The following is a 13,490-nucleotide window of genomic DNA, read 5'->3' as shown; positions in this document are numbered from 1 at the left end:
AAATTTATTACATTTGGGCCGAAAACCTAATGCACTTTCCAGCACTGCAGTTGGGGAGCACTCATGGAAGCCTCCTCAAAGTAAAGGAATTTTTGTTCCCTTACCTCAGAGCTGCATTGCCCTTATGTTGATGATGGAAAGTGGGTTAGGATTGCACCCATAGTTTATTACATAGAGGGCGCAATCCTAACCCACTTTCCAGCACTGACATAAGAGCAGTGCAGCTCCAAGGTAAGGAAACGAACAATCCCTTACTTTGAGGCCTCCTTGAGTGCCCCCCAACTGCAGGATGCTGCACACGTCCCATTGTCACAGCTATACCAGTGCTGAAATGTTGGTTAGGATTGGGGCCATAATTTATGAATGACAAGAAGACTGTGCGCTGCCTGCAGGGGCCGCTCACAGGGGAAAGGAGGACATTTTAGTTCCAGGGACATGTGGCGGGTGGGAAGGCAGGTAAGAGAGAGCCTTCCCACCAGAGTCCTTTGAAAAGCACCACAATGTAAGTTGAGGCAGGTGAGGCAAAGCCTCCCCACTGGAATCTTACGGAGCCACCAAAAGAGGTGCCACCATGTGAGGCTCCCAAGCATCCACAACCCACATGTGCTGCACTCTCCATGCTGTGTGTATGGGTTGTGGGTGCTTGGGCGCCTCACATGGTGGTGGCGCTTTTTGAAGGACTCTGGTGGGGAAGCTCTGCCTCATCTCACAGGATGGTGGTGCTTTAGAATGACTCTGTGGGGAGGCTCTGTCCCACCTGCCTCACCTCACAGGGCGGTGGTGCTTTTGAAGGAATGTGTGGGGAGGATCTGCCTCACCTGACAGGGCAGTGGTGCCTTTGAAGGACTGTGTGGGGAGGATCTGCCTCACCTGGCAGGGCGGTGGTGCTTTGGAAGGACTGTGTGGGAATGCTCTGCCTCACTTGCCTCCCCACCCACCGCACGTCCTGAGTGGGTGTCACAGTGGCGTAGCTAAAGGGGGGCGAAGCACTGCGTAGTGCAGGGCGCCTTCCCTCGGAGCCAGGAGTTCCGCCTCCGTCTCGCTCCCCCGCCAGGGATGGCTCTGAAGGGGAGGAGGAGGCGCCGCTTGCCTGCCGCGGGAGGGCACCCTGCCAAGCCCAAGGCTTCGCCCTCTCCAGCTATGCCACTGCGCTCAAACACCGCCGCCGGCAGCAGAGACCCACGAGTCCTTCCGGATCTCTGCAGCCTGAGCCGCGCCTTTACGCATGCGCCTGCTTTCGAACCCTCGCGGCCGCATCAGCGTGGCATCGCCTTCGCCCCGCCCCTTAGCGACGGTTCTCGGGAGCGAATGGGGACGCGGGAGGGCCGGTGATTGACGTCGCGGCGAGAGCCAATCGGCGCGCGGGCCGACAGCGCCCCCTTCCCGCGGAGCCGCGCGGATGGAGGCAATTGGGGCGCGCAGGGGCTCCACCTCCTCGGGCGGCTGCGGCTCCTCCGCCCGGGCCCCGCCCCCACCCCGCGGCCCCGCCTCCCTGGCGCGGTCTCTTCAGGGCGGCCGCGGCGCCTCCATTTTCTCGCCTACTTCCAGCTGCTGCTGCGGCCAGCGCCACCCCCAGCACCAGCAGACCAACCCCGCGCCTCGCGCCAGCGCCCCCGCCGGCCGCAAGGACAGCCTCCGCCGGCGCCGCCCCAGCTTCCCCAGCAGCCCCAGCGCCGGCCGCCTCCGCCGCCGCCTCTCCTTCACCGCCGCCATGAACGAGGAGTACGACGTGATCGTGCTGGGCACCGGCCTCACGGTACGGCGCGGCCTGGCAGGCGGGCCCTGGCAACGCCGCCTCGCCCCCCCGACGCGCTCTGCGGCACGGCCCCCCGCCCGGAGACTGGCCCCGCCTCTCCCGCGCTCCCCCCTCCCGTTCTCCGGGCGGCGAGCCGCGCCCTCCCCCCCTGCTCAGGGCCCCCTTCCTCCCCCCGCTGCTCTTGCTCCCTTCCTCGCAGGAATGTGCGGTGCGTGGGGAGGCAGGTGAGGTAGAGCCTCCCCCCCAGTCCTTTGGTGGTTGGGGAGGCAAGTGAGGCAGAGCCTCCCCACTAGTCCTTCACGGTGGGTGGGGAGGCAGGTGAGGCAGAGCGTAGCCCCTGGAGTCCTTTGGTGAGTGAGGAGGCAGGTGAGGCAGAGCTTTCCCACCAGAGTCCTTCGAAAGGCACCATCATGGAGTGAGGCACCCACACACCTCTGTCTCCTTGGTTTTTTTCATTCCTTTCACCAGGGATATGCGGTGGGTGGGGAAGCAGGGGAGGCAGAGCCTCCACATTGGAGTCTTTTGAAAAGCGCTGCTGCTCTGAGAATTGCCCAAGTATCCATAACCCTCCATGCTGTGCATGTGGGTTGTGGGTGCTTGGGTACATCACACAGCAGTGGTGCTTTTCGATGGACTCATGTGGTCTGCTTCCCCCCACCCGCATGTCCCTGCCTTTCACATATTATGCTGCTTCCCAGCGTCTCATATGGCTTTGCATATGGCTCTTCCTTCCTCAGAACTGCCCACATGTGTCTCTTTTTTCTCTCTGCTTCATTTTCTTCCTTGGCCTCAATCCTGAAGGACTTCCTAGTGCTACCCTTGCTTTCCCTTCTTTCTCCACTTTGTTTTGGGGGTGGCAAGGATTCTCTGCCTATTTTCTCTCTCATTCTGCTGTTCTCATTTTGTGGGCCCAAGCAGTTCTTTCTGTCCCCCTCATCCTTTTACAGTCTCTGTCCCATTCAGAAGTCAAGGACATTCCCCCCTCACGTCTTTCCATGGCACAGCCCTAAAAGACTTCATAGCACCCCATATCATTCTGCCTATTCATTGGTTGCTTTCTTTTTGTAGTAAAATTGGATGCATTCATTTATGAATACTCTGTTCTCCAAGGCAGTATACAACAGTTTGGTGAGGTTATGCTCCTTGGGCTATTGTAGTAAGGCTACTGTATTAGGCTATTGGTCTAAGGAGACTCAGTAAGCTTAGTGGGTGAGCAGGGATTTAAATGTAAGCTTCCCTTTTTCCAACTCTGATCTCTTATTTTCAACAATACCCACTATTACAGTACAGGTGGAGCATGTTTATCTGCAGATTTTACATTTGGAGGGCATAAGGGGCCAAAGATCATGAATTTGTCTATCGGTTATTTTCTGTATCCACAGAGACCCCCACCTGCTTTGATTTCCTCAGTGGCACCATCCCTGGTGTGTGCTGTCTTCCAGCCTCCCAACTTGACAGTTACTTCTCTCCCCCACGTCCACCCTCCTTTACGTATTTCCTGTTCATGATTTCTGTATCTCTTCCTTGTCAGTGTAACAAATATGTATCTTATTCCAGTTTGCTGATGCCTGTTTTTTTTACAGCCCTCCTATCCTGTTTACAGCCCTCCTGCCCAGGAGCCACCTTCTTTGCCTCCTTTCAGCTACCCCACTACCATCTGCTTCATTTAAAAAAAATCTAGGAAGCTTGTGTACAATCTTAACCAGGACATGGTGTTTGCCTTCCCAGCCTATTCTCTCTCTTTGAGCCCATTCACACAATGCAGATGTATCCATCTAAAAAATTTTTAAACTGTGATTTTAAAGGAATGCATTTTTCCCCTTCTCCAGGGATCAGCACATTCCTTCTCATTTGCAGTGGCCATTCGTGCTGAGTTAAATTCATGTATAAAAAAATCTGTATGTAACAAAGTTGAACTTGTATTTTATTTTTAATGTATTAGACTTTATGCTACCATGGCACATGAGTGCATTTGGAGAAACACTGTAGAGTGTACTTTGAACAGGTTACTATGTATATACTTTTAACAGTGATAGTCAATAGGGATAGTCTCCTGTGTAAGTGTGGATAGTATTGCAACCTTTTGTAAGCCCCATTGACTATCATTGATTAAAGCATATACAGACCCATCCTTGTTATACACGGATTTTTTATACACAGATTTGACTCAACACGAATGGCCACTGGAAATGAGAAGCAATGTGCTGATCCCTGGAGAAGGGGAAAAAATTCATCCCTTTGAAACCACAGTTTGAAAAACTGCTTTTTTTACTGTTGCAGAGAGATAGTCATGCAAGTGATCATTCCATTCTCCAGCTGAGCCAGGCAAAGGCAAGGAGTCCTTTGCATTTCTGATTACTGACTGCTTCTCTACCACAGTAAGAAAAGCTATTTTTAAACCACAATTGTAAAGGGGCACATTTTTAAATTTTTTTAAAATTGCTTTTCTTTAACACATTTTATGGTATCAGCAATGAGTCCCTGAATCAAACCCCTGTGAATGTCGAGACACAGCTTTATTAGGAGCAATGGAGGGGCAAAAAACCTGTTTTTTCCACTGTTTTTTATCCATGGGTTTTTTTATCCACTAGAGGGTTCTGGAACAGAAGCCTAGTGGATAACAAGACACAACCTGTACGTTGTAGCCTGTTAAAAGTATCAAGCTCCCCAAATGCAGTCACACACCTTGTTGGCATCAAGTCTAATATACTGAAAAAAAAAACAACCTTTAGAATCTAGGTTGCAGTCCTATCCACACTTACACAGGATACTTGTTATACACAGATTTGACTCAACACGAATGGCCAAGGAATGTGCTGATCTCTGGAGAAGGGGAAAAATACATTCCTTTAAAATCAGTTTTAAAAAAACTGCTTTTCTTTTTATTTTAGAGTGAAAGTCATGCAAGGGATTACGGGTATAACGGGAATCCACAGATTCCACAGATTTTTCCATCTCAACATGATGAGAAGGGCCCTTTAAATTAAAGGAAAAGTTAATGTGATAGGGCTGACAATCCATCAATCATTCTCTCTCCAGGCTTCACTCCAAGGCAGAGTGACCCCTACCTTCCCCCTGAGTACATGAGAGAAAGATCCACTTTGCTCTGGGTGAAGGGAGGGGTTGCTGGCTCCTCTGGAGAGAGACTTATTGATGGATTGTCTGCCTAATGACTCTAACATCACAAAGGTCAGCAAGGCTGTTTTTAAATCACAGAGCAAAGGGACATTGTTTTTTTTTAAAATTGATTTGCTTTAGTGTGACTTTTGCCATCTGGGAAATGGAACCCTGAGTTCTGGAAATGGAACCCTCATGAATAATGGAACACAACCTGTGCGCAATGAAATGAATGGGGACCCATCTGAAATTGGCTTGTGACCTATCTATGGGTCCTGACCCACATTTTAACAAACACTGACTTATCTACATGCATAGCCTCTTGCCTTGCTACTAGTAGCTTTTTATTTTTGGTTTCAGCCCTGCACACTTTGCCATCAGTCCCTGGTGTCCTTTCACAAACCTCACTCCAACCTCCCATTCCCATACTTGCCCCACATTTTAATATAGCATCACTAGCTTAACCATCATCCTTATGCACTCACAGACTGTGTCTACCTTTCCTGTGGAAAAACCACTCCTATATACTGTCATTCTCATATTTGTTTAAATAATTTATACATCACCTTTTTCTTGCCAAAGCAAATGCCCAAGGTAACTTTCAAAATGCAGCACTATCCTGAGAGGTACCTCTACCTTTTAGGGTAGTGCTGGACTCTGTGAGTGCTGGTGTTAATAGGCTTCCTCTGGCCTTGGCATCTTCTTGTTCATATCTTCTCCTTTTCAGTAATACACCCCTCTTCCCAACTTTGATATCCTTCATTGTTCTTCCTTAAAATTGTATGCTTCCCATTCCTCGTTCTTGTTCCCTGCATGCTTTTATTTGGTCACTAAATACAACAAACCTTTTTTTCTTCAACTCTTTAGTTTTGCTCATCTTTCTCTGCTACTGTCTTCTGACCCTTTAAAGTGGTCCTGCTCCTTGGATATTCAACTTTTTCTTTATTGGGCTGTGATTTCTTGCACCTCTTCCTATATACTAGAGGTTTTCTGCAGGTAGATTGGAACCCAGAAGTGACTCACAACCTGACATCAGGTGGGTCACAGCAGTGTTGGCACCTTCACCTTTGAACAGCAGCCAGGACTAGGGGTCCTAGATGAGGAAGATACCTGAGATTTTGACACTGGGGTGCTTCAGAGTAACTTCTGCAGTCTTCAGTATCGACCTTCACTCTTGCTTATCTTCCTGCCATGGCATACCCCCCTTTCCCTTTGTCTTTCAAATTTGAGTGCATGCTATTCTCTGCCCCTTTCTCCTCCAGTTGGCCTGAAAGGAAACAAGGGACAGAATGGCACTATAGCAGCTAATGCTAATTGTCACCAGGTGGAGAAGAGGAACTGGGGCATCTTACTTGCCCACCACTCTTCCATGTTGCAGGTCCCATCTCCTGTTAAGTTGGAGGCCACAGCTCTAGTCTGGTCACTCTCAAACTTTGGAAACTTCTTCCTGTGATCAGCCAACTTGTGGAAGAAGGATGGTCCTTCAAAATAGTAAACATTTGAACATTTTGCTTTGTCATCAGCCAAGATCTTGTTGTAAGTTAAGCTGTTCTATTTAGACTAAACTTTAGAGCTGTGGTTCCCAAACTTCTATAAGGACATTGGGAACCCTGTAAGTATTTGCACTTAACAGATGGGGGGGGGGAGCAGCAGTGGTACTGCTGCGACCAAGGGGTTTAGTAAGGTACCTTGGGAAGGCAGCTCCAGCCATCCTGAGGGTGCAGGGGGCATATGATTTTCTGCAGGTCTCCTTGCTGCTCCAAACAGCTCTTATATCTGATTACGACCCACTGTAAAGGGGAACTGTTATGTTACCTGGAAGTGGGTCATAGTTGGAGATAGGAGCTGTTTGGAGCAGCTAGGGGGACCCATAGAGGAGATAATTCACCACACCCTCAAGATGGCTGGAGCTGCCCCTCAAATACGTTATTAAACCCCTTGGTCATGGCAGTGCTTCAGTTGCTGCAGTGCTATCATTGCTTGACCTTTCCCCTTAAGTGGGAATGGCATGCTTCTGGTTTCCCTGATAATAGCACTTTAACAGTCCTACTAATTTCAGTGTGTTGGTAAAAGAAATATGGCTCAATAAAAATGAATGATAAACCATGGAGTGGGATAATATATTGTTTTCAGAACTATGGGAACAATAAGTATGGCTTCCTGCAGTTTTTGAAACCAGTTTTTTCCTGCTCTTGTTTTCTACACTTCCTCTGTTTGTAGGAATTGAGCAGAGATTTATGCATTTTAGCTGTGGAACATGCTTTGCATTCCTCTGTGACTTTGTGTCTTTGGGTGTCATTCTCCTAAGAGCTGTATACATTTCCAGCACCTCATGATTTTGGGCGTCTCTGACACTGCCAAGAGTCATTGGTGACAAATGGGACCTACTTGGTTCAATTTAGCCCTTACCTCTACTTGCATAAATTGTTACACAAGCATTTCCTTTGTCACATGCATTAGCATAGAGTTGCTACCCAGGAAGAAGTGAATGGCATGTATAGAAAGCTAACAGCTATTCATGGCCTAGTGCAGAGTTGTCAAACAGAGGCCTACAGGCTGAATGTGGCTCTGGAAGCAATTTATCTAACTCCTGTTATAATTAGGATATCCCAGCATAATAAATGGGCTTTCATATCTTAAAATTATGAACAAGATTTGCACATTTTCTGTCACTTGCAGATAATGAGTTTTCTATGCAAGAACAAAGTGCTTATTTCTGACCATCTGTTTAATGATGTCACCTGTGTATGAAACAAGTTTGACACCTCTGTTCTAGTGTAACTGAGAGTTTAGCAGGGTTGTCAGATTCATTTCATACACAAGCTGGCATTCATGGTGCCTGCTGAGGTCCGGAAGTGACATTAAGCAGATTACAGCCAGAAATAAGCTCTTTGTTCTTGTATAGAATCTCATTAGCTGCAAATGATAAGAGTAAAATGTGCAAATCTTGTTCATGTTTTCAAGATATAAGAGATCTCAATTTCAATTTTTTCAAGATATAAGAGATCACTGGGAGAACCTAATTACAGGTTATTCACAAGGCTTCCATTCCTGGAACCCTCATAAATACTGAATTTTGTGTGAAATGAAATGACCGGAAATTCAGGATCCACTGAACTCCAAATGTGACTGGAACCTTCAGTCGTTCCTGGAGCTGTTCTGTGGCCTGTGTACAAAGCTTCAGAGGCCACTTCCCCAGAGGCGCCTCCAGAGGTTCTTCTGAGGCCTATGGAGGCTGTGTGCAGCCTCCACAAAGAAAGGCGTCTGGAGGTCCTAGATAGGCACTTTCATTTTTTGCCCAGAAACTGGAAGTGCCTTTCTAGGACCTCCAGAGGCCTTTCTGAGGCTCATGGAGGCTGTGCTCCAGTCATCTCTGGAGAGATCAGGTGGGACCAAGTCTTGCTCCACGCAGGTCCAGGAACCCATGTTGACCCAGTTTTGCAGATAGAAATTTTGCAAATAAAAGGCTCCACCTGTATAAAGGCAGGATAGATTGCATCCAGAGGTTGCTTTTGGCCCATTGGCCTTATGTTTGACATCCCTGTTCTAGAGTAACTATGACAGAAGAGTTGTGGTCTACATTCTCATGCCTGGCTGCATGTTTGAGTGAATAAGTGCACTTCTGGTGACTTCCTCTTTTCTAAGGAAATGCTGAGTGGGACTGAAATACTGTATCCTCCTAGCACTCCAAACTTTTCAATATGATGGCCATGTTTTATATTTTACACATTTTTATGGGCTGATATGATATGAATGAATGAATTTAAATGAATGAATAAGTTTTACTTGGATCTTTTTTGTGATCAGTATGAGATGATTCAGAACAAAAAAAGAAATGTGATAATTAGAAAGAAACAATGCTGTACTTAAACTGAAAAATGATATATAATGAGTAAATGTCAAACATTAGCAAATGCTCTGACAAAAATACCAAGTTGCTGTGGACTGGATATGGCCCTGGGCCATCGTTGGAGACCCCTGTTCTAGCAGGCAAAACTCTTAGATGTATTTTTCTGTTCAGAGAACTTGGTTTATATTAGTTTATTGTTACCTGTCTGGCAGGGCTTTCCTTTGAAACTTTGGACCTGGGCTGCAAGACATGTCACTTTTGATGAATACACACTACAGGCAGAAATGGCTTTCCTTGACAAAAGCATATAGATAAACAAAGTAATAGAAGCACAAAAGGTACATTAATCCAGTTCTTGTAGTGAAAAGGCTTTGTGTTCAGGCAGGCTGTGTGCACTGGCAGAACACATGGTCATCTGTGATGCTGAATTTCTTAAATCTAGGACACTGTTAGTAAACTCGGAGTCTTGCCTTGTATCTGTGAAAGTGGATATAGGTTGTTGGTTGACAGTTATCTAAAGTAAAGGCAATAGTCCTGTTAGCTTTGCCTGTAAACTGGATGTGTTCAAGAAATGAATAGGTAGATTCTTTGAGAATCTCTAACAAAGTCTTGGCATGATTGCTATAGGTCGCAGCACTTAAAATAAAGCCATAAATCTTACTTTGTGAGTAAAGCCCTCTTTGCGTTGCTGTTAATCATTAAGAATAATTTTCTGTTGGATTAGAGCTTTGCATGCTTACTACCTTGCCTCTTGATGCAATTTCCTCTGTAGAGTTGTCAGTGAACCAAATATACCCTATGGGTCTTAGAAGTCAGTCCACTGCGTTGACTTCTGAGTAAGCATAGGATTTGAATGTGTGGTCAAATTGCAGGGTTGAATAAAACCAAAGCGAAACTGGCTCCAGTTTTTTTATGGAGTTGGAAACTTGGTGATGGAGCTCACTGCAGTTAGACCTCCAACCCTGTGATATCAAAGTCCAATCATTGTCATGAAAAATGGGGACAGTACTGTATAATGTATGGCAATCCAGGATACTGCCAGTATTGTCAAACTAAGCAATATGAACAGGAGCTTAAGTTGATCATAAGCATAAACTTAGCCTTATGTCTTTTGGCTATTCATCAGGTGTTTGATCTAAGGCAGGGGTGTCCAAACTTTTTGACAGGAGGGCCACATCATCTCTCTGACACTGTGTCAGGGGCTAGGAAAAAAAGAATTAATTTACATTTTAAATTTGAATAAATTAACATAAAGAATATGTTAGAGATGGAACTTACTTGAATGAATGTAGGTCTTGCAATAGTTAAAGGCCTGTAAAAGGCTTTGCAAAAAGCAAGGCTGGCCTTTCCGTCACTGCTGCTGCTGCATCACAGATGTGAAATAGCAAGCAGTGGAGGGAGCCCTCATTCCACTGTAGCATCCCACGTGAGATTGAACAGTTGCCCTCAAACTGAGAGCAGTTGCGATGGACCAGCACGGGTGCCAGCAAGTCTCCACAGGGCCGCAAGTGGCCCCCAGGCTGGGGTTTGGGCACCCCTAATCTAAGGGATCTAAAACTGTAAACTTTGTTCACTGCCTTAAGATTTTTTCTAAAATGCATTATATGTAATGTAGTAATGTACGCTGTCGGTGCCACAGGAATGTGTATTTATGTTTTATAAAAACTACAAGGATAGAATAAAACTGCAGTACTGATCTTAATTTGTGGGCTGACTAATACATAGCTTGATTTTTGGCTAGAGGCTTAACCCATTTCTATGCAACCCACAGGTATGTACACATTTGATCCCTGTTGTGTTTATGCAACTTTGGGCAGAAATTACTTAAGAGAGTTTTTTTCAAACTGTGGGTTGTGAGCCAATTTCATGTGGGTCTCCATTCATTTCAATATTTTATTTTTAATATATCAGACTTGATGCTATCTTGGTATGTGACTGCGCTTGGGGAAATGTTACAGACTTGTACATTTAGCTAGCTGCTACGTATATTCTTTTAACGACGATAGTAAATAGGACTTACTCCTGGATAAGTATGGGTAGGATTGCAGTTTAGGATTGTTAAAAATTTTCCTGCTTGATGATGTCGTTTCTGGCCATGATATCACTTCCGGTGTGTCCTGACAGATTCTTACTCTAAAAGTTGGGTCCTGGTGCTCCATGTGTGAGAACCTCCGGCTTAAGGGAAGCTCTGTAGAAAAGGCTCAATGGTGAGTGTGCGGAAATAAAACATGCTGCCAAGCGTTAAGTGAATATTAAGTGGCATGTAATTCATTGAAAAAAATCTATAGATTTGCTTCCTAGAGTGCCTAATAACCTAAGTACAAAATGTTTGAGTTTCAAGGGAGGTCATTGGGAGAGTTCTTGAGCAAAAGCAACAACTGATGCCGTACCACAGGAGTTCTGCCTGTGCAACTGGAGGCAGTCTTGTAGCAGCATAAAAATTTGTTTTGCCTGTGTGCAGTGCACATGCTGTCTGACAGGAAGTCTGCCCACGTTACTGTGTCATGTAGTTGGTCTTGCAGCGCGGTCAAGTTTTTTTGTTATATTTAAGTAATTCTGTGTTGGCCAGTGCAGTGCTGCCCACTGTCCTTGAGAGCAGAGCCTTGTATTGTATGCCTTGGTCTATGTTGCCCTGTGCGGGTAGAATTGCTGCATGATGCAGCCCTATTTACTGTATAGTTCTTGCTGAATGCCTTGCGTGCCCTGTCCTCCTTCCCCCACCCTTCACACGTTGCATATCCTTTTTTGATGGTTTCACTTTTGGGGAAAATATTGTGACTAGTTGTCAAGTTTTGTTGTATTCACAGAGCTGGCTCAGTCCAAGTCCTCAGGACCTGCATTGAACTAGACTCTGCTCCACCTGAACCCTCCAAAGGGGATCGGTGCTGTGCTCTGGTTCCTTCAGGGCTTTCTGAAGCCTACAGAGGCAGTGCTCACCTGCCCACTGCCTCTGTGGGCTTTAGAATGGCCCGGATAGGCGAAAAACATTATTTCCCGTTTCCCTTGGGAAACCAGAAGTGGCTTTTTTTTTTTTTTTTGCCTCCCTGCAGAGGCAGGCTTCAGAAAGCCCTCCAGGGGGGACCGGAGGTGTACTCTGGTCCCCTTCACAGGGAGACAGGGGTGGAAAATTTGATTATTCACGATTTTCAGTATCAGTAAGGGGTCAAGAATGGTTCTTTCACACATACCGAGAACCCATCTGTAGTAGAACTGTAATGGCACAAATACAGCCAAGCGCTATGCCATATACAGCTACAATTATTTAGTTTGTACCTTCTCTGCTGCACTTGGTGGCAGCTGAAAAGCAACTGGGCAATACTTACTGGCATTTGGATTTTTATCAAAACCTGAAGATGTAAAGTTGGCTCTTGATCAGAAGCTTCTTTGCAAGTTTCAACTCATTTACAGGTGAGCCTCATCACTCACGTGGATGGCAAAAAATGCACTATAGCAAATCAATTTAAAAAACAAAGTTTCTTTGCTCCAGTGATTTAAAAACAGCCTTGCTGACCTTTTAAGAAGACAATCCATGGATCAGTCGTCTTCCAAGCACTTACAAAGATGCTTCACTCAGCCCCACCCTTCACCAATGCAAAGTGATCACCTTTCTTTCAGGAAAGAGAGGAGGACTGATGGATTGTCAGCCAGCTGCCCCCCCCCCCTCCATTAAGGAGGCTATTGTTAAAGGACTGTTCAGTTTTTTAAACTGATTTTAAAGGGATACATTTTCCCCCTTCTCCAGGGATCAGCACATTCCTTCTCATTTGCAGAGGGCCATTTGTGTTGAGTCAAATCCGTGTATAAAAAACCCATGTATAAATAGGCTGGACCTGTACTAAACTTTCCTCTCCCCTAGCTGGCAGTCTTAGACATTAGACAGATAAAAAAATCTGCGCCTAAACAGGTTCCGCCTGTATTACTAAGATAGAAAAGTGAGTAACTTTCCCATATAGATATAGGGAGAAGAGGTTACTTACTAATGCAAGTATATAATGAGTTAACTTTGTAGTAATTCAGCATTGCCAATTGAAACAGGGAACCAGTCGTCCTCTCCCCACTTCCCACCTGTATCCTGGGGGAAAAATATCTTCACTTGTACTCTTAACAACTTGTTAGCCCCTACAAGAAATCAATGAGTTGGTTTATCTTGTGACCTTGGTCTAAAAATTGAAGCTTCATCAGAGATTGGTATATCCAACACTTGCTATGTAAATTTGTCCTAGCTGTGGTGGTGCTGGCTGACACATCTGTTAAGCTGAGCACTGTCTTTTCTGTTTCCATTCTAGATCATATTATCATAGAGATCATTCTTCCAACAGCAATCTTTTATAACCCATTTCTAATCTTTATGACCAGTTTTCTGTTCTGTCTTGGGAATATATAATTGGAATGTTTTCGTGGATAGACACAACTGGGCTACTATGACTAAAATATCAGATTTTCTAGTGTGCTGCACAGCTAGAAGTATGTAGGCCATCGTAGGATAGTTTTGCAATAGATCATTTATCATCTTTTACCTTGCTATTTATGGTGTCTGAGAACAGAGGTATCTTAGACTGTTGGTGGCCCCAAGAGATGTCTGAAACTATCTTGGCCTAATTGCAAATGTAACTCCATTCTGTCTTATGCCAAAAAGCTCTCTGATTCTTATTGTTGTTGAACCAGAGACAACTTGGGATGGAACATAAGAATTGCTTCCAACTCTTTGGGATACTGTCCCAGTACCTGTGTTGCACTAATCTCCTCTATGGAAGGCAGGCACTGAAC

At 45.6% G+C, this 13,490-nt stretch overlaps 1 protein-coding gene across 1 annotated transcript in view; it reads left to right on the top strand.

Annotated features, from left to right (window-relative positions):
• Positions 1-1,591: 1,591 nt before the first annotated feature.
• Positions 1,592-13,490, top strand: part of GDI2 (GDP dissociation inhibitor 2) — a 28,425-nt gene continuing 16,526 nt past the window's right edge. Inside the window, exon 1 of the mRNA XM_066633963.1 lies at positions 1,592-1,756. Coding sequence (XP_066490060.1) covers positions 1,712-1,756 — 45 coding nt within the window. The 5' untranslated portion in view covers positions 1,592-1,711. The remainder of the gene's footprint in view (positions 1,757-13,490) is intronic.

The sequence above is a fragment of the Tiliqua scincoides genome, chromosome 7 (assembly GCF_035046505.1).
Source record: "Tiliqua scincoides isolate rTilSci1 chromosome 7, rTilSci1.hap2, whole genome shotgun sequence".
Lineage (NCBI taxonomy): Eukaryota > Metazoa > Chordata > Lepidosauria > Squamata > Scincidae > Tiliqua > Tiliqua scincoides.
This window is presented reverse-complemented; position numbering and strand designations above follow the sequence as displayed.